We start from the raw sequence: 21,638 nt of genomic DNA, 5'->3' as shown, positions 1-21,638 counted from the left end.
GTTTTGTTTTTTTTAAGACACATGTCGGGCCATTTAAGAGGGCCGCCCGTCGCGTGCGCCACTGTGCCTTCGCACAGCGGGTTTGTGGCCGCTGCCGCCGCCTCCGGGGCGACCGCCGCCATCGCCCTGCTCATTGTCTTCATTCTCTTCCTGTGCAAGCGGCGGCGGACAGCAGCGCGGCCGGCTGGCGGCTCTGGACGGCGCCCGCTGTACCGCCGCGCCTCGGCCTCCACCAAGCTGCTCGAGCTCATTCACCAGACGGCGGGACGGGACGAGAGCTTCCCTGCCAAGCGGCTGCGAAGGGAGTGGGGCGGCGGCTTGCACAAACGCTGCCTCCCCCGCACACGCACGCTCGCACGCCATCGCCGCAGCCGTGGCGGTGGCGCGGCTCGTGCGGCGGCGGCCTGCCCTACGGGACACTTTTAGCGCCGAACCGAGCCGGGGGCCGCAGCAAATATTCACTCTGACACGCTATAATAGTATTAAATTTTCGCTAATCTTGAAAACGCCATCGCCAATGGAGCTCGGCCGTGTTGGCTGAAAAGAAAATCGACCCGCGGCTTCGAGGATGTTTGTCATCAAGCCTTGATGAAGCCCCTCAACCTCCAAAATCTCCCGCGATGTTTTTGCGTCGCGCTTCGAGTCGAGTGTGACGTTTGCGATGAGGCGCGCTTTGAACGTGGCATTCGGGTGATCTCTGGTCTCTCCGCATGGCGACCCGACCGCGTCGAACTCATCGACGCGGGCTCTCCTCGGCTACGGGACCATCCCCGGCTTCGGCTGAGGGCTGCAACCTGCCGAGCCCAAATCACTGAGAGAGTCCCCCTCTCCTCACGTTGGAAGGATAACAGGTTAACACCTCGTTCATAGCAAGCTATGTCCAAAGGGGCCGTGCGGGGGCAGAGATGGCGCCGCTCGCATGCCGCCAGAAAGAATAGAAAAGCAGGACCCGCGAAGTATACCGACATGTCACATGTGCATGTGCATGTGCATGTGCATGCACTGGCGCGCTCTGGCACAGACACAGGTGCACACACACAGCGAAAGCTGTAGGACTAGGTCGCGACGGCCGCGGCGGGGCCGGCCTCCCCGTCGGCGGGCGGCAGGCACGCTTCTCGAGGACGACGTGGCATCCGCGGCTCGTGCCGTTGACGAGCTGCGTCACGTGCACGAGTCAGAGCAGCATGTACGCGTCGCGACGGTCGACGGCCGGGCGCAGCTCACCCAGCCAGTCGAGCATCGCCTCGAGCGCCGCGCTCGCGGCGTCGTCGACGCGCATCGCGCACGCGAGCGTGATCAGCGCGCCGTCGGTCTCGGCGCGCGGCCTGGCGAGCGGCGCGCGCACTCCGGCGCGCGGGCCGCCCACCGGCACAGCGACGGCGGCAACGACGGCTTGACGACCGAAAGGCGGAAGGCGCCGGCCAGGCACGTCTCGAGGGCGGTGCCGCAGCACTCGCCGTCGCCCTGCCGCGCGTGGCCGTCGCCCACGACGAACATCGCGCCCGCGACGTGCACCGGCAGGTAGAGCGTGCTGCCCGCGACGAGCTCCTTGCAGTCGAGGTTGCCGCCAAACTCGTTCCGCGGCGGGATCGACGACTGCCTAAACATGTCTCCCCCCGTCTCTTTCAAGCCGTGACGAGCAGCGGCGCGCGATCGACAACTGCCGGCCAAAGCCCACCGGCGGCGCCGTCGCCATCACGCCAAAGAAGGGCCGCAAGTCGAGCTCACCGCCCCACGGCGGCCGCGCGACGCCCGCCCTGGCATCGAGCCTCGTGTGCCGCAAGTGCGGCGGCACGCGCCACTCGAGCGCGCCTAGTAGCGGTAGGCAGCCTTGCTTCCAAGATTTGGACCCCCTCCCAACGCCCAAGCGACAACTCGAGCGCGCCTCCGTACGGCCGCGATATTGTCCACGCCCAGTACCAGGTAGTCGGCGAGAAGCGCAAGCTCGAGCAACCACATGCCGCTGTGTGAGTCTGCATTGGTGTGAACAGCGACATCGTGCGTCCTACCTGCCATCGTGCAGTCGCCACGGCGCCCGCCACCGCGAACCAAGCTTAGCCAGCGGACGCAACCAGCCTCGCATATCGCGATGTCACGTCGCAGCGGTGAGCGGGGAGGTGGTGGCGATGGCCGACGTGGAGCCAGTGGCCCTCGCCGCCTTCGGAGCTCTAGCAGCTCTGGAGGTGGCAGCTCTGATGGCTCCAGCGGTGCTCGCAGCTTCGACGGCGACGACGGCAGTGGCGATGGTGGCGTCGGCGGCGGCGGTGGCAGCGGCGGCGGCGGTGGCAGCGGCGGCGGCGGTGGCGTCGGCGGCGGCGGTGGCAGCGGCGGCGGCGGTGGCAGCGGCGGCGGTGATGAGAGGACAGCAACACTGACCAACTGATCCGCCGCTCGCAGCGCCTCCAAGCCAGCCCAGTGAGGCTGTTGAGTCTGCTGCTCCTTCCCTGCCGGCTGAGTCAGCTGCTACTCGGCTGCAGAGGCTGGCGCGGCGTCGGATCGCTGAGTCGCAGCGGGCGGCGGAAGAGCGGCTGGCTGCAGCAGCCGAGGCGGCGGCTCAATCGCAGGCTGAGGGCGAGTGGATGCCACCCCAGTCGGACGGGGCCGCAGACAGCTGGTGGTTGGAGGAGGCGGAGGGGCGGCCGCTGGAGGATGGCGGCACCGCATCCGACGCGTGGTGTTCGTGGGGGCCCCGCGGCGACAGCCGGGCAGGCCTCTCGCGACGGCCGATGGCGACTGGCCGGCGCTGTCGGCGGGCGAGTTTGCGGCGCACGCGCTGCGCGTAGGCGGCGCGTGGGCGGGTGGCCCGCCCGGCCGTCGGTGAGCACCGGACGCGAGGGTCGCTGGGTCGGTCGGTCGGCTCCTAACTAACTCGCTGCATATTTATAGTAGCGATGAGCTCACTAGCTAGAGCTCACACTAGAGGCCGTCATCGCATTCGCCCTGGCGCCTGGGACCCAGCGCTGACTTCTGACTGTCGTTGCGGTCTATCCCTTTCTCGACTGTCTGAGCTTGTGGCTGCGTCTTGCGTTGGGTCCGTGGTTGTGTTTTTGTGTGAGTGACTCACGGTGGCTACGAGGGCGAGCTGTCTCCCCATACCTCCCCACACCTCCCCACATCTCCCCATATCTCCCCACATCTTGCGAGGAGAGAGCTCTGTCTCGTGTGGAATCCACGCGGGTTGCTCTGTGTGTGTGTGGGGGGGGGGGGGGGGGGGCTCAGGCTACCTCGAGCACGTCGACGCGCAGCACGTCGCCCGGCGCTGCGCCGCGCACAAAGACCGGGCCGGTCAGGACGTGGACGCCGATGCGGTCCGGTGGTCCTGAGATCCCACACGCAAGGCGGTGACGAGGGCTAGGCTGGCCCTCGCGACATCCACCACACGCAGCAGATCTCCAAGGCGGCGGTGGCGGGCGACGCCGAAAACACCAACAAGCAGGCGCGCAAGGAGCGTACCAACTGGATCAACAAGCAAAAGAAGCAGCAAGCGGCAAACGGCCTCTTGTCCTCGGCCCCAGTGGGGGGTGCCCGCGCCGCCTAGCTCTGCGGACGGGCCCCTCCACCCTTCATGTAATCATGTAGTCCCCACATTCGCAGTCGTGGGATCGCTTGTCATGTGAGAGAGTGCGTTGTGTTCTGGTCTTTCTCTCTTTCTGAACGCTCTCGCTCGCTCTCGCCTGCTGCTCGCGCGTCGGTCGTTCCCGTCTCTATAACCGCCAGGGGCTGGATTCGGGACAAGCAAGGGCTGGGTGGGGCTCCGTCCCAACGGGCAGCCACTCCCTCCTGCGCTGGGCGCATGCGCCTCACGTCTCGCCAGAGCATACGCCCTTGGTGTGCGACGAGACGAGTTTTTAGCCATCGCAGCGAGCAGCAAGCCGCCCGCCGCAAACAGCCGGAGGCATCGCCGCAGCACTGTCTGCGCCGCGGTCCCGCACCCGTCGACGAAGCTCCCCCCGCGGAAGACCGCGCGTAGCGACGCCTTGACGTTCGAGATGGGCGCGCCTGAAGCTCGCCCACCTACTGCCCCTGAGAGTTGGTTACGAGTGGGATCAGCTCCCCCCTTGGGATCGAAGCCGCCACAACCTCACACCCAACAAGATCACAGGCGGGATCAGAAGGAGCCTCCGCACCGGACACCGCCCGGGCACAGACCCCCTACCCGTCGGATCGCACAGGGCCCCCTCGGAGCAGCCCACACACAATCACGCATCGGCAGATGAGCGCCTGAGTCAGGCAGACAGCAGACAAGGAGGAGAGAGAGAGGAGAGAGAGAGAGAGAGAGGAGAGAGGAGAGGGTGAGGGTGTGAGCACACGTGTGGAGCAGGGAGGGTGTCTGTGGTGGGCTATAGTCATACTACGTGGTTATAACCACGCGCCCCTCAGGAGCTAAGATACAGTGGAGCGTCCCATACGCCTCGGTGCCACCCACCGGGTGTGACCATCCGGATCAATCTGCCGCGCCCTCCGTACGCAGCAGTCCCCGCGATGGCCCACGGTCCTCTGTCACCAGGTTGAACCCCCTCCCCCCCCCAGTCCTCGTACTCGACCATCAATAAACTCAAAGTCCACCACAGCCACCAGCCTCCACCTCCACCATCGAGCCGCCACCGCTGCCGCCCGCGACGCCGCCCGCCGCGTCAGATGCCCGCCACGCGCGCGTCGAGCCGAGTCGCAGAGCCGCGCCACACCAGCAGCAGCATCTGCACCAGCAGCAGCACCACCACCACCACCAGCAGCACCAGAGAGAGGCAGTGCAGGATAACAGGAGCGCAGAAGCGCTCGCACATCGGCGCGCCGCGCCGCGCACGCCACGCCGCGGGCGGTCGGACGAGCGCAGCGTACGTCGGCGGCGAGCCACGTCGCCAGCCGTCTCGCGAGAGAGCGGCGCCGCCGCGTGCGCGCAGCAGCCGCCGCGGCAGAGACGAGCCGCGGCGACGGCCGCACAACTGATGACAGCCATTACACACACACCCACACACACACACATATGTATGTAGAAAGATGAACAACAGTCAGGCTCGGACTGGACACCAACGCGGTATGGGTGGACGGGGACAGATGATGACGACACAGAAAGAAAGAAAGAAAACAGACACTCCAAGGGAGGGATGGGAGAACGGCACGCCGCCACCACAGAGGGATAAAGAAAGAAAGAAAACACACAGCCCAAGGGAGGGATGGGAGAACGGCACGCCGCCACCACACAGGGATTTTAAGGAGAGGAGTGTGGTGCGCTAGCCGTCGCCCACCCTGGGGAGTCTGCCTCTTCGTATCTCCACAGAGGGATTTTAAGGAGACACATTTCCATGTTTTTCTTCTTCGCCTGGCACGTTGCCGCCCGGCCATGCACGGCCTGAGAGCTCGACGCGGCCCTGCTGCGGAGGCGGCTCTGCGGTGGCGAAGGTGGCGGCGGCGGAATCAATCGCCATGAACGCCATCAGCCCGACCGTGCTCGCCGAGCTGCGCCGGGGCGACTTGACCTCGCTGCGTGCCCTCCTCGCCGGGCGGACGCGCGGCCCGGCGCTCACGGCCCTGCTCGACGCGCGGCTCGAGGCCAAGAACCAGTTCACGCTGCTTATTATCGCCGCTGAGCGCGGGCAGGCCGACGCCGTGCGGCTGCTGCTCGAGAGCGGCGCGAGCGTGGGGGCGACGACGGGCCGTGGCTGCTCCGCGCTCTTCGCCGCGTGCCAGCAGGGCCACCTCGAGTGCGTGCGGCTGCTCCTCGCTGCCAGCGCGGCGGTGAACCAAGCCACCGTCAGCGGCGCCACGCCGCTGTTCATGGCGTGCCAGGAGGGCCAGCTCGAGTGCGCCCAGCTGCTTCTCGAGGCGCGTGCGGCGGTCGACCAAGCCCGTGACAATGGCGACACGCCGCTGTTCATCGCGAGCCAGAACGGCCACGCCGAGGTCGCCAAGCTGCTCCTCGAGGCCAGCGCGGCGGCCAACCAAGCCAAGGACGACGGCGCCACGCCGCTGTACGTCGCGTGCCAGAATGGCCAGCTCGAGTGCGTGCGGCTGCTTCTCGAGGCTGGCGCGGCGGTCAACCAAGCCAAGGACGGCGGCGTCACGCCGCTGCTCAAGGCGTGCCAGAAGGGCTGCCCCGAGTGCGTCCAGCTGCTTCTCGGGGCCAGCGCGGCGGTGAACCAAGCCACCGTCAGCGGCGCCACGCCGCTGTTCATGGCGTGCCATGAGGGCCACCTCGAGTGCGCCCAGCTGCTTCTCGAGGCGCGTGCGGCGGTCGACCAAGCCCGTGACGATGGCGACACGCCGCTGCTCATCGCGTGCCAGCGGGGCCACCTCGAGTGCGTCCGGCTGCTCCTCGAGGCCAGCGCGGCGGTCGGCCTAGCCATGGATGGCGGCTTCTCGCCGCTGTTCGCTGCGTGCCAGCAGGGCCTGCTCGAGATCGCCCAGCTGCTCCTCGAGGCCAGCGCGGCGGTCAACCAAGCCGCGGACGACGGCGCCACGCCGCTGTACGTCGCGTGCCAGAATGGCCAGCTCGAGTGCGTGCGGCTGCTTCTCGAGGCTGGCGCGGCGGTCAACCAAGCCAAGGACGGCGGCGTCACGCCGCTGCTCATCGCGTGCTACCAGGGCCACCCCGCCGTCGTGCTCTGCCTGCTGCGGGCGGGCGCAGACACAGCGGCGTGCACCTCGGCCGGGCGTACAGCGCTGCAGCTGGCCAAGGAGAGGGGCCACGCCGAGTGCGAGCGCGCACTTGAGGCGGCGGCGAGGGAGGCGAAGAGGGCGGAGGTTGAGGCGAAGGTGGCGAGGGCAGTGGCCGAGAGGGCGGCGGCCGAGAGGGTGGAGGCCGAGAGGGCGGCCGAGGAGGCTGCGGCGGCGAGGGAGGCGCTTGCCTCAAAGCAGCAGGCGGCAAAGGCGGCAAAGGCGGCTCGGCGCAAGAAGATCGCGGCAGCAAAGGCGGACGCTGTCGCCGCGTCCGGAGAAGACACGTGGGACGCGCTCATCGCGGTGCTCACCTCCGAGACGCGAGACGCTTCGCGCCTGAGGCGGGCGGTGGAGGCCGCCACGCCGCACGCGTCTGCCTTGCCGGAGGGTACGGAGGGGCTGCTGATTGGCGCGCGCGAGCGGCTTCCTTCGATGGAGCGGGTCGAGGCGTCCGTCGCTCAGCGCGAGACGGAGGCGGAGGAGGAGGCCGTGGCGGCGGCCGATACAGCGCAGCTGGTGCGTGGCGGCATGCTGCTCGACAACTCTGGGTTCTCATGGAACGGCGACGCCGACGGCCAGTGCCCCATTTGCCACGAGAAGTGGTCGAGCCTGTCGGACGCGAGCGTGGCGGTGCTCGAGTGCGGCCACGCTACGTGCGCAGCCTGCCTCTGCCACATGCGCGAGTCCGTCCCGGCGACCGAGGAGCGGCAGGACCCGCTCGTGCCCCACGGGCAGAGCGTGACCACACGCTTCCAGTGCCCACACTGCACGCTGCTCCTCGACCCGGCCACCGTCGACAACCTCGCGCTGCAGGCCTACCAGGCGTCCGACCTACTCCGCTTCCTCGCCGGCCACCTCGCCACCGCCGTCGCGCCAGGCTTGCACGACGCCGTGCCGGCGATGCTCGTGCACCGCCGCCTCGATTCTGCGGCGGTGGAGAAGGAGCTCTTCGAGATCATCTCGAGGCACGCTGTCGGGGCGGCGGCCCGGACCAGCGGCAGCCTCGACTCGCGGCGCAAGCAGGAGGTCTACCTCGAGGCGAGGCGGCCCGTCGTCGCGCTCCAGAGGGAGCTGGAGCGCGAGGCTGAGAAGCTCGCGACGCTGGACAAGCGCGAAGACAGGCTCGGGCCGGGCGCAGTCTCCGCCGAGCGGCAGTCCTGCCGCGGCCGCTGCGACGAGCTGCGCGAAAATCTACGGGCGGCGCAGCAGAACGCGGCGGCGAGCATCTTTGCGACGCTGAACGACGAGAGCTTGGGGATGGGGTCGGACGCGGGCGAGTCCGAGGGCCTCTGCATCGACCTGCACGGGCTGCACGTCGCCGAGGCGAAGACCAAGTTCGACGAGCTGGTCGTGCCCGTGCTGCCTGTCCTCGGCCGCTGCGTGGTCGTGACTGGCCGCGGGAGTCACAGCAAGGGCGGCGAGGCCGCCCTGCGCGAGGCGCTGGTGCGGCACGCGCGCCACCGCGCGCTGCGATGTGCAGTGATGCAGGGCAACGGAGGGGCGTTGGAGATAAGCCGCCCGGTCCTCGACGAGTGACTTTTCATTTGTCTTTTCATATTGTCCCCTTGCGAGTCCCCTTGCGAGTCCGAGTGTCTGAGAGCGTATATTTTTGCGACCCCTCCCGGAGGGCCCTTCCGACCCCTCGCGAGCCCTACCGCCACGAAGATCCTCCCTTGTCCGACCGTCCCTCCGAGCCCACCCGGCGTCCGGGGAGGGGGTTAGCCCTGTGGAGCCCTCCCGACGCCGATCCGACGGGGACCCCTCCAGCCCTGTGGGCTGGCGAGCCCTCCGACCTTGCTGCGCAGCAGGGTGTAGTTCGGGCCCACCTCCCGCACGCTGTCCAGCAGCTGGGCGGCGCTCGCCATCTCGACCGCTGTCGTCCTCCGGCGGAAGCTCCGCCTCGCCCGCGGCCGCTTCCCGAGCGCGCTCGTCGCGCATCCGCTCGTGGTGGGCCTGCCGACGCGCCACGCCGGCGCCCGTGTGCCTCGCCGCCGCGTCCGGCGACGGCATCGATGCTGTCCGGACGAGCGTGACTCGCCACTCAACGACCTCCACGACCTCCACGACCGCCGAAAAGTTCTCCCATTCGGTGATCCCAAACGGAGTAACGGATTTTGGCCCATGCGCGTGCTCTTCCGCTTGCTCGCCGCGCGCTCGGGAGCCGGAGTGGTGGCGTCGGAGCTGCTGCAGCGGCGCGAGTGGCCGCGAGGGGTCGCGCTGGGGCTCTCCAGAGGGCGAGGCCACTACGCGGGGCTCGCGGCGGCGCACGGGGCAGCTTTGAGCAGTGCAGCGCCTCAGCAGCGCCTTCAAGCAGTGCAGCGCAACGCCAGCTGCCTCTCTGGAGCTATGCGGCGGCTGGCGGGCCGGTGCGATGGCGCCGATCCGTGGGCTCGGGACGCGCAGTCGGCTCGCTTGCCGGTTGCCGAGTCAGTCTGGCTGGCGAGAAGCGCCAAGGCCTTCCCTGCATTCTGGGCGCTGCCCAGCAGTGCGCAGTACTCTCGCTGCGCCGACGGGCGGCCTCGATGCGGATTGCCGCGAGTGGCGTGGTGGCCTCCAGTGGTGCGGTTGTTGGTCAACACCGCGGCGCGCGCGCGCCGCGCCCCAGCCCGACCTGCTCGAACCCACTCACCAGCTCCGTCTCGTCCACCGTTCCGTCGCCGTTGACGTCGATCGCGTCGAAGCACCGCCGCAGCACCGACTGCAATTCGGCGCGGGCGGCGTCGCCGCGCCCCGACCGGGTCAGGTCAGACTGAATGAGGGTCCACTCCACCAGCTCCTCGGCGGGCTCGTGGCTTCCCAGCCGCGACTTTGAGGCTCCCACCCAGCTGCTCTGCTCTCTCAGGCTGGCCCGCCGCGCCCCCTCTGGCACCAGGTCGCCGACGCCCGCCACAAAAAAGTCGGCCACGTCCGAGGGGTAGTGGCGCTGGGACTCGAGGTTGTGGCAGCCGCTCAGGGCGAGGCACGTGCGGAATCCGGCGGAGCGCGGCTATCTCCGATCATTCGCGATACACCGAAAATTCCCGCTAGACTAGGGGTCTCCCTTGGGGTGTCCGTTTTCTTTCTTTCTTTGCTGTGCCCAGCCCTCTCCGCGCCGATGCGCCCTCCCCCCTCGCTTTTGCAAAATCCTGCAAAGGTGGGGACGTGTCTGTCCTCGACGTCGACCCAGGCTTCCCTAGCTTGGCATGTCCGTTTTATTATTTATTTATTTACAGCGCGACTTCTACCTCAAGGATACGTCCGCAGGTGCCAAATAGGCTCGTGCGGCAACACAGAGCCTGCTGGCACACCCTTTCGCCCATCTCATCACTGCCCCGGCGCCCACGCCTCGATCCTCTTGGGCAGCAGCTGGTTCGACAGGTCATCTCCGTGGCCTAGGCAGCCGTCGCCGCCCTTGCCCCAGGTAAACACAGCGCCATCGGCGGTGCGGGCGAGGTTGTGGTGGCCCCCAGCCGACACAGCGACGACGTGCTGGCCAGCAAAGGCCTCGACCTTCTTGGGCAGCAGCTGCTCCTGCGGATCGCCGTGGCCCAGCTTGCCATAGATTCCACCACCCCAGCTCCAGACAGCGCCATCGGCGGTGATGGCGATGCTGTGGAGGGTCCCAGCCGACACAGCGACGACGCGCCGCCCTGCCAACGCCTCGATCTTCTTGGGCAGCAGCTGGTTCTGCTGGTCGCCGTGGCCCAACCGGCCACCGTATCCATAGCCCCAGCTCCAGAGGACGCCGTCGCCAGTGAGGGCGATGCTGTGCGCGCCTGCAGCCGACACAGCGATGACGCGCCGGCCAGCAAAGGCCTCGATCTTCTTGGGCAGCAGCTGGCCCTGCTGGTCGCCGTGGCCCAGCTCGCCAAAGGCTCCATAGCCCCAGCTCCAGACAGCGCCGTTAGCGGTGAGGGCGAAGCTGTGGCTGTATCCAGCCGACACAGCTATGACGCGCTGGCCAGCCAAGGCCTCGATCTTACTCGGCAGCAGCTGGTTCTGCTGGTGGCCTTGGCCCAACCGGCCAAAGTATCCCCAGCCCCAGCTCCAGATAGCGCCATCGGCGGTGATAGCGAGGCTGTGGTCGCCTCCAGCCGCCACAGCGACGACGCGCTGGCCGGCAAAGGCCTCGATCTTCTTCGGCTGCCACTGGGTCTGCTCGTCGCCGTGGCCCAGCCGGCCGAATACTCCCTGGCCCCAGCTCCAGACACTGCCGTCGGCGGCGAGGGTGAGGTTGTGGCGATGTCCCGCCGACACACTCACGGCGCGCTCACCACCCAGCGAGGAAGAAGGGAGGCGGGTCGGCGTGTTGAGCCGCGTCACACCCTCGCCGTGCCCGAGCAGTCCCGGCGTGAAGCTCTCAGCCGTTCCGCACGACGAGAGCCGGCCCTCGCCGTCGATGAAGAGGCTGTGCCGATTGCCTGCCGCAGCCCTCGCCGGCGGGTTGGACTCGCGCAGCAGCGCCGAAAGGCACAGCCACCGCACGGCGCAGCTCTCGTATTCGGGCTGCGCCGGCAGCTCCAAGCCGCGCTCTTGCGCCCACAAGCGGATGCCCTCCAGCGCAAGCGAGGCGTGGAAGAGCAGCGAGACGGCCGCGATGCGAGCGATGTCGGCGGGGCTGTGGCAGTGAGAGAGGGCACGCACGAGGAGCTCCGTGGGGAGGTCAAGGAGGCGGGCGGGCGGCGGTGTGCCTGGCGAGGGCGCGTCGGAGGAGGCGGGGAGGCGGCGCGAGCGGCGCGAGCGGCGCGGCGGGGTGGACATCGCGAGGAAAAGAATTTGGTCGAAAGAAGAAAACGCAAAACAAAGAGAAGTGCGGAATCTCTTGGCCGCTTTGTGTATCTCGAGACCTCGAGAGAAGCCCGCCCGCCTCCAAGAAAGAAAGAAAACGGACAACCCAAGGGGGGGGGATGGGAGGACGGCACGCCGCCACCACACAGGGATTTTAAGGAGAGGGGTGTGGTGCGCTCGACGACATTTCGCCCGCCAAAAACTAATCAATGTCCACGGAGGCACTCGTCGGTCACGCATTGGCACGCACCGATGAGGTCGAGCGCCAGATTGCCGCGCAGGGTGCGTTGACGCAGCAGGCTGTGAGTGCCGCTACCGCCGAAGCCACACGCGTCGTCGGCCGCATTGATGCGCTTAATCACACAACCGAAGGGAAGCTTGCAGCTGCAGCTCAGAAGGTGCAGGTGCAGAAGGCACGGGTGCAAGAACTTGAGGAGCTGCACCGGACTGTGCCGGCTTTCAGAGCTCAGGTGGTGCAGCTTGAGACGTCGGGCCCCGCGCGAGCGCAAGCGCGGCGGCGACGCCTCCGCACCACCCGTGCCACCGCCCGGCCGAGCGAGGAGCAGGAAGACGAGCAGAGATATGGCCATACAGTACTTGGAGCACTTGGAGTGCAGTCATCAACCGCACATCCAGGGCCGGGGAGCTAAGAAGCGCACCCAGCGGGCCGGATGATGCGCAGTTTTTCTTCATTCTGACTCGTATTTCAGCCTGCCCATCCTCGCCAACCTGGCCCGGCGCGACCTGAACTCGCTGCGCGCCCTCCTCTCCGGGCGGCGGACGCGCGGCACGTCGCTCGCGGCCCAGCTCGACGCGCGGCACGACACCGACAGGCAGGACACGCTGCTCACCTTGGCCGCTCGTCACGGGCAGGCCGAGGCGGTGCGGCTGCTGCTCGAAGGCGGCGCGAGCATCGGGGCGACAAATGGCGGCGGCGCTTCCGCGCTGTACATCGCGTGCCAGGAGGGGCAGATTGAGTGCGCCCGGCTGCTCCTCGACGCTGGCGCGGCCGCCGACCAAGCGGATTCTGAAGGTGCCACGCCTCTCTACATCGCCTGCCAGGAGGGCCACGTCGAGTGTGTCCGGCTGCTCCTCGAGGCTAGCGCGGCGAGTAACCAAGCTGATGAAGAAGGCACCACGCCGCTGTACATTGCATGCGAGAAGGGCAACCTCGAGTGCGTGCGGCTGCTGCTCGAGGCTGGCGCGGCGGTCGACCAAGCCGATGATGAAGGCACCACGCCGCTGAGTGCCGCGAGCTTGACTGGCGAGATCAGCTGCGCCCGGCTGCTCCTCGAGGCTGGCGCGGCGGTCAACCAAGCAGACGCTGAAGGCCGCACGCCGATGCTTGTCGCGTGCCAGGAGGGGCAGAGCGATCGCTCGGCTGCTCCTCGAGGCCAGCGCGGCGACCGACCAAGCCAGTGACGACGGCGCCACGCCGCTGTACATCGCGTGCCAGAACGGCCACCTCGAGTGCGTCCGGCTGCTCCTCGAGGCTGGCGCGGCGATCAACCAGGCCGAGGGTGACGGAATCACGCCGCTGAGCGCTGCCTGCATTTACGGCCACGCTGAGTGCGCCCGGCTGCTCCTCCGCTCGAGCGCGGCGATCAACCAAGCGACGAACAGTGGCGCAACGCCACTGCTCATGACGTGCGCCGCGGGCCTCGTCGAGATCGTCCGGCTGCTCCTCGAGGCCGGCGCGGCGATCGACCAGACCAACAACAGCGGCGTCACGCCTCTGCTCGTCTCGTGCGTGTCTGGCCGGCTCGAGATCCTAGAAGCAGAACACGTATTCCTGCCTCCCAACTAGCGCCGGAGAGGAAGCGTATCCCGCTGTATTCACTGTATTCCTCTCCGTTGTATTCACGCGGTGCTCTGAACACACTGCACAATACCGTATTCGTGCCCTGAGGTCGGCGTGTTCAGCACGTAGGCTGGCGATCGTCAAGCTCCTCTCCTCGTACAGCGCTTCCCGCGGCACCGAGCGCATGGCCGAATCGATTGCAAACAGCGAAGGCCAAGCCGACATCGCCGCCTGGCTGCTCGCCAGCCGCGGCTGGACGCCGCTCGCGCACCTTGAGACCCTCACCGCCGCCCGCGCCACCTCCCTCCTGCGCAGCGGCGCAAGCTTGCACGAGGGCGAGCCGACGCCGCTGCAGCGCGCCGCGGGCGGCGAGGGCGAGGTGGCGGCGCTGGTTCGGCGGGCGGCGGCGCCGTGGTCGCCGGCAAGCCACTCGCTCTTCCCCGCGCCGGCCCGCGCGCGGGCGGCGCTCCTCATCCGCTCACTCTACGAGATCCACGAGCGGTACCACCTCGACTCGGCAGGAGCCACGAACGGCATCGCGGCGCTCGACTTTGGCCACTGCGTCTTGGGCTTCGCCATCGCGCGCGAGACGGAGTAGGTTTCGTGAGCGCGTGCGGTGCGTCGTGTCTCGTCAGGTGGCGTGGCAAGTGGCGTGGCGTTGTTGCATGCCTGTTGCATGCTCAAGCTTCGGCCTCAAGCTTCGGCCTTCGCGTCGGTGTTGTGCGAGGGAGTTTTGTTGTAAAAGTCGTTTTTAGAAAAATCTTTTTTGCGAGGGAGTCGTTCGTTGAATTCTTTTTGAAGAGAGAGTTCTCATTTTTGAATTCTTTTTGTGCGTCTGGTGATTTCTGTGTGCCCGTCGTGCGCATAAACGAGGAGTTCGCATGCGCGGCTGAACTCAACGCGGCACCCTCTCTCCATGGGTGGCGCGACTTCTAAGCCCGGCGCTGCCGAGGCGCGTGCTGCATGTGCAGCAAGCGACACTGTTCATCCGGCCGCACGAGCAATCGACAGCACCGCCCAAGAGGTCGTCTCAAAGCGAGCCGACCAGCTCAACCTCCCCGAGCGGCTGACCCTCGGCCTATCTGTCGACGCGATCGATGAGTACATCGCGGCTCTCCCAACCGACGCCGTCGAGCAGTGCAACGAGGACCGGCCGACCATCAACGGAGTCCGCGTCCCCGCCAACGCCTCCCTCAACGGCTACGTCAACCAGTGGCTCGCCGCGAGGTTTAGCGAGGCCAATGGAGGCAAGGCCTACTGCGAGACGCTATACGAGCGCGGCGACCGGAAGGTTGGCGTCGCCACCGTCTTTGTGAGCTGGTTCCTGGAGACGCCGCTCGCGACGCTGGTGGACGCCCTGCGGCAGTACCTGCGGCTCCACCCAGAGCTGCCGCCCGACACCAAGTTCTGGGTCTGCGACTTTGTGATCCGCCAGTCGACGCGGCGGCTCGACGTCACGATGAACGACGTCAAGCGGCTGGGCGACTGCGTGCGCGCCGTCGGCCACACGGTTCTGCTGATGGAGCCGTGGGACGACCCGGCGCCGCTGCGGCGCGCGTACTGCATCAAGGAGGTGTACCACACGCAGGCGTCGGGCGCTCGCTTCGAGGTGGTGATGAGCGCGGAGCAGCAGGCGGCGTTTGAGACGGCGCTGGTGGATGACTTTGCCTCGATCGCGAAGAAGCTGTCCGAGGTGGATGTGCGCAAGGCGGAGTGCCGCAACCCGAGAGACACGGAGCAGATCCTGGGCGAGCTGGAGCGGGAGGTTGGCCTGACCGAGTGCAACAAGGCTGTGTTTGGGCTGCTGCGGGGGGCGCTGGCGGGGCAGGGGAGGGCGGCGCTGGAGCGGATGGAGCCGGCGGAGAGGGCGCCGTCGACGCTGATCAACAACCTCAGTCGGTTGCTGCAGGAGCAGGGCGACCTGGACGGCGCGGAGGCGCTGTACCGCGAGGCGCTGGAGGCGAAGCGAGAGACGCTCGGCGACCGGCACCCGAGCACGCTCACCACAATCAGCAACCTGAGCTCGCTGCTGAGCGCCAAGGGCAATCTGGACGGTGCAGAGGCGCTGTGTCGCGAGGCGTTGGAGGGACAGCGTTGGAGGGACGGCGACCGGCACCCACTCACGCTCCGCTCGATCAACAACCTCGGCATGCTGCTGAAGGCTAAGGGCGACCTGGACGGCGCGGAGGCCCTGCTCCGCGAGGCGCTGGAGGGGTTTCGAGAGACGCTCGGCGACCGGCACCCGCACACGCTTCATATCGACCTCTCGTCTCTTATTAATCTCCCTCCCCCTTTCCGCTGCCGCTTTTCTGATTGCCCCCCGGACAACCTTTCGCTTCATCACCTTCTGCTTAGTTCTCGGGCAGGTCACCTCTTCTTCTCCCTCGACATACAGCGGCGTTAATTCTTTTTTCAATGGCCGCGGCGAGGCAGGCTGGGGCGGAGCTGCAGGCGCAGGCCGAGGCGGCGTGGCAGGCTGGCGGGCAGGCGGAGGCGGAGGCGAGTGGCGGCGAGGCGCTCGGCGTCGGCGCGAGTATCCTCATCTACGTCGAGAGCCGCGCGTGCTGGTGCGAGGCGACTGTGGACTCAGCGCTTCGAGCGCGGGACACCGCACACCGGCTCGAGATCCGGCAGCGCGGTGCAGCACAGAGCCTGCGGCGGTGGCTGAACCTCTCCGAGCAGCGCTGGCTGCCGGCATCGGCGGTCCCGGCTGCCGTCGCTGCCGCGACCGCCGCCGCCGCCGCCGCCGCCGAAGCCGCAGCCGCCGCGGCTGCGCAGCAGGCTCCAGCTGGTGAGAGCGGCGGGTCTAACCGGCGGCGACAGCCAGCGCGACAGGCCGCGACCGCGGCCACGGCTGCCGCCAGATCCCAGAGCCGGCGCGACGTTCCAGGCCAAGCTTCAGCCCGCGGGGCTGGGCGCGGGGGGCGCGCAGCCGCCGAGCGCGCCGCTGCCGCAGCGCTCGATGTCGGGGCCAGGCGAGGACGCGGCCGGGGCCGGGGAAAGGGCGGGGGAAAGGGCGGGGTGGCGGTGGGCGGCGGCGGCGATCCCAGCGCGGCGAGCGGCGGCGAGTCAGAGTCGTCAGAGCGGGCCGAGGCCGAAGCCGAGGAAGGAGGAGGAGGAGGGGGGCCGAGAGCGGCGAGAGCGGCGAGAGCGGCGAGAGCGAGAGCGAGCAGGCCGAGAAAGGTCGGCCGAGGAGGCGGAGTCGGCCGAGGAGGCCTCGGAGGCGTCGGAATCGTCTGATCCTGCGACGGACGGGGAGGGGGGGCAGCCTGCGGGGAGCAAGCGCAAGCGAGGAGGGCGAGGCGACGGGTCGGGGCGCGGGCGCGGGCGCGGGCGCGGGCGCGGGCGCGGGCGCGGGCGGACAGGGAGAGGGAGGGGGAGGGGGAGGGGGCGGGAGGGGGACGGGGGAGAGGGCGAGGGAGAGGGCGAGGGCGAGGGCGGCCATTGCTTCGGCGATGACGACTGCTTCGGCCACGACGACGTCGAGGACCCTGCCGAGGCGCCTCCGCCAAAGCCAATGGCCGAGATGACTGTGCGCGAGCTCATCTACGAGCGGAAGCAGGGCGTGCCGACTGAGGCGGCGAGGGAGCGCGCCGAGCGGCGGAAGCAAGGCTTGCCCCTCGACGCGCCGCTTGGTCAACGGCCGCAGTCTGGCGGCGGCGCAGCGGGCGGCGGCGGCGGCGAGGGGCGTGGCGGGGAGCGAGGCGGCGGCGGCGGCGGCGGCGGCGGCGACGACGACGACGACGGGCCGCCGCTCACGTTGTGGGAGGAGGAGCGGATGCGGCGCGAGGACGAGGAGGAGGCGCTCCATGGCCCACGGTTGGCGGGCGACGGCGACGAGGGGGGCGCGGAGGGCGCGTTTGCACCGCAGCTGCGGTTCGACGAGGATGGCAACATGGTGGTGGACGAGTCGTCGCTGTCGGTGACGGCGGGGCGCGCGACGCGGCTGCAGCACACGGGGCAGGTGGAGGACGCCGAGCGCCTCGGCGTCACCTCCTCCTCCTACCTCAGCCGCGCGCCGTCGACGTCCTGGTCCGCGGCCGACACGGCCGCCTTCTACGAGGCGCTGCGCGGCCGGCGGCACAGCGGTGAACCATGGTGAGCTGTTGAGCGTGGAGTGGGCAGAGACTAGGCGCTGCGCGTGCACGGCACCGACTTCACGCTCATCGCGTCGCTCTTTCCGCACCGCGAGCGGCGGCAAATCAAGAACAAGTTCAAGCGCGAGGCGTCGATCTCCCTACACCTCCCCATATCTCCCCATATCTCCCCATATCTCCCCATATCTCCCCATATCTCCCCATACCCGCCCCATATCTCGCTTCCGTCGAGTTGGACGAGGCGTCGATTTGCGCGGCCCGAGCGCGACCAGCCCGAGGTGATTACCCGAGATTGTCCGAGATGATCCGAGATCATCCGAGAGTGTCCGCAGGAGCGCGACCAGCCCGAGGCGATCGAGGCGCTGCTCGCCACGCCGGGCGCAGTCACGCACGAGCAGCTGCAGGCGATGCTCGCGCCGAAGGCGCCGCCGCCGCTGCCGCCCCCTCGTGCAGCCCGAGGGCGCGCCGCCGGAAGGGGAGCAAGAGGGCGCGGCAGGGCGGCGGCCGCCGCACTCCCGCCCCCTGGATCGCCTCGCACTATCGCCCTCGCACCCGCCGCCGCGCCACCGGCCGCCGCCGCGCCCGCCGCCGCCGCGCCCGCCGCCGCCGCGCCCGCCGCCGCCGCGCCCGCCGGCGCCGCGCCCGCCGCATCCAGAGTATCGTCGGCAGCCGCAGCCGCCGACTGAGGCGGCAGCGCCTGCTAGGCCTCGAGCACAGGCGCGGATCCCGCCGGGACCAAGGGCGCCCGCTCCCCGCCGCGCTAGCCCGCCGCCTGCTGTGGCGGCGGCCAGCTCTCGGTGGCGGCGGCAGCGCCCGCGCCGGCGGCAGCGCCGGCGGCTGCGGCAGCGCCCGCCCCCGCGCCGGCTGCCGCCCGCGCGCCCGCGCCCGCGCCCGCGCGGCGTCCGATGCTGCTCTCTGCGGGCCTGTTGCGGCGGCCGACGGCAGAGGCGGAGGAGGAGGCGGAGGAGGAGGTGCAGCCGCCAGAGGCGCGAGGGGAGCAGCCCGGGGGCAGGCGGCCACACACGCCTCGCTCCCCACCGCCCGCCATGCGCCACGCAGGCGCTGCGGCCAGAGCCGGACGAGTGGGAGTACGGCGGGGGAGACGCAGACGACGGCTTCGACGAGGGCGGGGACTACTGACCGCTGCACCGGGGCCCGGACAGAGACTCTCCAGGGACCTAGCTCCTCTCCGGCCCTGGCTCGCCCCGACTCCTGCACACGGCCAGCTTGTTGGGCAAGGCGCGTGTGTGGGCGGCCCCCGACTCTTATAGGTCCTGTACGGCCTTTATGTACCCATGTTTGTTGTTTCACCGCGCGGAAAACGACCAGATTTCCAGAGATAGCGGGTTGTTTGCTGCTCCATACTGGCAACTCTCGAGACATAACTCATAAGCACCACGCCTTAGACTGAACGCCTCCGCCGCCTCCTCTTTGTGTGTGTGTGTGGGGGGGGTCCCGTGTTATATCGGCCTCGTCACGATTTCGGTCTCGTCTCGTCGATTTTGAGCCCCTTCCGCCCCTACCCCCCGCGGCCTCCCCTCAACTCCATGTGCGGAAACTTTGGCCTCCTGCTCCTCCTCCCCGCGCATCGCCGCGCGACGCTTCGCCTGCTGCGCAAGATGCTACGCATCACCATGATACGCGGGGCGCAGTCGGCTGGGATAGCGACGTACGATCGCTCCGGCGTGGGCTTGCGCTGCAGAGTCGTGATGGCAAGCGGACTGACCTCGAGGACGTGCTGTTCAAAGATTTTCGCTGTGCTACGCCGACATGACCTGCGGTCTGTTTCAGGGCCACACCCGCTTCGCAACGTCTTCCGTCTGCAACATCGCTGGCTGCCACCCGCATCAGTGGCTACCGCGATCAAAGCAGATGGCGTGGAGGCTCGCAACAAACACAGCATACCGCTTTGTTTGCGAGCGCCGCAGCGTCGAGAGCTTCATCACGCACAACGGCGACTGCGACGCCTTCACCATCCACGGCAACAAGTACCTTTATGCCATCGCGGACCTGCAGCTCCTCCTCGTCCGCCTTCTGGGCCACCCGATTCCGAGCGACGTCGACTCTGCGTGCGTGGCAGGCCTACTAGACATGCTACGAACCAAGGGCGTCTGGCTGGCCTCTGTGCGCTATGGCTACCTTTTCGGCGCCCTTTCGACCGCCGGCTCCCTGCACGGCCGCAGCCATGAGCTCGCGAGCGCCGCACAGCTCGAACAGCTCGCCGATGCCTTCGCAGTGGCAAGCGCAGTGCACGCGCGCCTCCAGCAGCGCGGCAGACGCCGCCTCCGCCGAATGCGTCCTCCTCGAGGCGGTTGGCAAGAGAATGGTGGAGCGCATGCAGGAGCGCTTCGCAAGTGCCCCGCTAGCCGGCATGCTGCCGCTGCTGCAGGCTGAGCTGTCACCTGGCAGCGGGCGGCAGCACACGGGCGAGGCGCAGCGGCAGCAAGCCGCGGCTGTTCGGCTCATCGAGTGTGCCGTCTCCGCCTTTCTCTTTAGTGACCTGCTGCGTGCTGCGCTCGAGCTGCTGCACAACGCCGATGGCTCATCGGCGTTTTTCTTTTTTCGTCGTCCTTCTCGAATACGAGTAACACCGAACCACCCCAACTCTCGCACGGAGACTTGGTCGGGCAGACTGTGTACATGACGCGAGGCAACCAGCGCGACATCGACCGAGCCCGCGCGGCGGCGAGAGCAAAGGCGCACGCCGGCGGCTCGTCCACGCTCAAGGACGCAGAGGACCACGCCAACAAATTGCGAGCGAAGCAGGCTGCAGCCGAGGAGAGGCGAGAGGCCGAGCGGGCGGCTGCAGCTGGGGACCAGCCCGCGACTGGGCAGTCACGCCGAGCCGGCGGGGAGGCGGCCGATGCGGATAAACGCGAGGCGCTGCGCGTCGCGCGCGAGGCGGCCGAGGCGGATCTCATCAGAGAGCAGGAGGAGGCGCGCGCGCGCTCGGGTGCCGCTGCAGCTCCCGCTACAGCTCGTGTGCTCACGCTCCCGCCAGCGAGCAAGGCGGCGCCGCCGCGGCCTCAGGCGGGCAGCGGCGCGGCGGCTCTGGCCGCGGCCACCAACGGGCACGCCCTGTGCGCCCAACGCGCCGAGAGCGGCGGCAGCCACAGCGGAGCTGAGGGCGACTCAAGCGAGCAGAGAGACCCCGCGGGAGATCAGAGCGATCTGCTCGAGGCGGCCTCTGCGGACTGGCTGCTCGAGCAGCTGGCGGACGTGGCGGACGGCGACCGCGCCGTCCTTGAGGCTGCCGTCTCTCCAAGGCAGATGCCGCTCCTGACGGCGAGTGATGCTAGATGCGGAGAGGCGAGGGAGGAGGAGGGGGAGGAGGAGGAGGAGGAGGAGGAGGAGGAGGAGGAGGAGGAGGAGGAGGGTTGGGGGAGGTAGTAGTAGTAGTAGTCACTCTAAGTACTACTACTACTGCTGCTACTGCGAGCGAAGCGCACGCTGATGCGGGGTGCCCGGTCCGTGCTCAGGACCAACGCTAGGCAGGACGGCGATACGGGGAGATACGGGGAGATACGGGGAGATACGGGGAGATACGGGGAGATACGGGGAGATACCACTCGCCGTGTCCTCAGCCCCCTGCGCGCACCAGCCGGCGCCACGCCGCCGCTGCCTCGGAGCCGTCCAGGAGCCGTCTCGGAGCGAGATTGAGCGAGATTGAGCGAGATTGGCTACCCATCGATTGGCGACCTCATCGATGAGGTCTCTCCCCCACAGGCGCACCAGTCGGCGCCGCTGCGCTTCTTGCGGGAGCACTCGGGCGCACAGCTCACCCTGCACAAGCACCCGTCGGGAGACGGCACCCTGGTCGCCACGGGGACGGCGCCGGCCCCTAGAAGCGGAGCATCTCCCCAGATCTCCCCAATCTGCCCGTATCTAGCTGGGCCTGGGCAAGAAGCGGAGCATCTCCCCAGATCTCCCCAATCTGCCCGTATCTAGCTGGGCCTGGGCAAGAAGCGGAGCATCTCCCCAGATCTCCCCAATCTGCCCGTCTCTAGCTGGGCCTGGGCAAGAAGCGGAGCATCTCCCCAGATCTCCCCAATCTGCCCGTATCTAGCTGCGCCTGGGCACGGCCTCGGCCCCTGGAGGCGGAAGACTCTCTCCCCGTATCCAGCTGGCACTCGGCATGGGAGCCGGAGCCTCGAGGCGGAAGGCGTGTCGCTGTCTTCCAACCAGGGTTCGAGGCGGCGGGGGGGGGGTAGGGTAGGGGGTGCAGGGTGGAGACCCCACACACACCCCCTGCCCCCCTACCCCTCCATTTGGGCGTGTGACGGACGTCCCTCGTGGTGTAGCTGACCGCCCCACGG

General features: G+C 68.5%; 5 protein-coding genes across 5 annotated transcripts; 4 read left to right on the top strand and 1 right to left on the bottom strand.

Moving 5' to 3' along the window:
• Positions 1–930: 930 nt before the first annotated feature.
• On the bottom strand, positions 931–2,416 carry EMIHUDRAFT_457156 (hypothetical protein). The gene is made up of 4 exons (XM_005779889.1): positions 1,886–2,416; positions 1,662–1,812; positions 1,373–1,600; positions 931–1,256 (listed from the first exon to the last, which is right to left on the bottom strand). Exons 1-4 carry the CDS (start codon positions 1,995–1,997, stop codon positions 1,175–1,177), a joined length of 573 nt encoding a protein of 190 aa, XP_005779946.1. The 5' UTR covers positions 1,998–2,416; the 3' UTR covers positions 931–1,174.
• Positions 2,417–7,089: 4,673 nt separating this feature from the next.
• EMIHUDRAFT_114609 (hypothetical protein) lies at positions 7,090–8,193 on the top strand (the record flags this gene model as incomplete). The annotated part of the gene is made up of 1 exon (XM_005779888.1): positions 7,090–8,193. The coding sequence occupies one exon, from the start codon at positions 7,090–7,092 to the stop codon at positions 8,191–8,193; it is 1,104 nt and encodes a 367-aa protein (XP_005779945.1).
• A 6,914-nt stretch (positions 8,194–15,107) lies between these two features.
• Positions 15,108–15,485, top strand: EMIHUDRAFT_48153 (hypothetical protein; the record flags this gene model as incomplete). Its single annotated transcript, XM_005779887.1, has 1 exon — positions 15,108–15,485. A coding segment is annotated over one exon (378 nt), but the record flags the coding sequence as incomplete, so codon positions are not given.
• A 1,518-nt stretch (positions 15,486–17,003) lies between these two features.
• On the top strand, positions 17,004–18,086 carry EMIHUDRAFT_235743 (hypothetical protein; the record flags this gene model as incomplete). The annotated part of the gene is made up of 4 exons (XM_005779886.1): positions 17,004–17,323; positions 17,564–17,600; positions 17,655–17,769; positions 18,040–18,086. 4 exons carry the CDS (start codon positions 17,004–17,006, stop codon positions 18,084–18,086), a joined length of 519 nt encoding a protein of 172 aa, XP_005779943.1.
• A 767-nt stretch (positions 18,087–18,853) lies between these two features.
• Positions 18,854–20,615, top strand: EMIHUDRAFT_457155 (hypothetical protein; the record flags this gene model as incomplete). The annotated part of the gene is made up of 5 exons (XM_005779885.1): positions 18,854–18,991; positions 19,071–19,557; positions 19,631–19,886; positions 19,973–20,275; positions 20,572–20,615. Exons 1-5 carry the CDS (start codon positions 18,870–18,872, stop codon positions 20,613–20,615), a joined length of 1,212 nt encoding a protein of 403 aa, XP_005779942.1. The 5' UTR covers positions 18,854–18,869.
• Positions 20,616–21,638: the final 1,023 nt, after the last annotated feature.

This window comes from Emiliania huxleyi (assembly GCF_000372725.1).
Source record: "Emiliania huxleyi CCMP1516 unplaced genomic scaffold EMIHUscaffold_224, whole genome shotgun sequence".
Lineage (NCBI taxonomy): Eukaryota > Haptophyta > Isochrysidales > Noelaerhabdaceae > Emiliania > Emiliania huxleyi.
Note: the sequence above shows the minus strand (reverse complement) of the source record. Positions and strands in the feature narration are given on the sequence as shown.

Excerpts from the sequence above, each read along its gene's own strand:
- EMIHUDRAFT_457156 (XM_005779889.1), bottom strand. The coding sequence starts at position 1,997 with ATGTCGCTGTTCACACCAATGCAGACTCACACAGCGGCATGTGGTTGC. Across the intron at positions 1,813-1,885 it reads AATATCGCGGCCGTACGGAG|GCGCGCTCGAGTGGCGCGTG; the intron begins GCGCGCTCGAGT and ends TACCGCTACTAG. Across the intron at positions 1,257-1,372 it reads CCGTCGTTGCCGCCGTCGCT|CGCGGCGCTCGAGGCGATGC; the intron begins GTGCCGGTGGGC and ends CGACGCCGCGAG.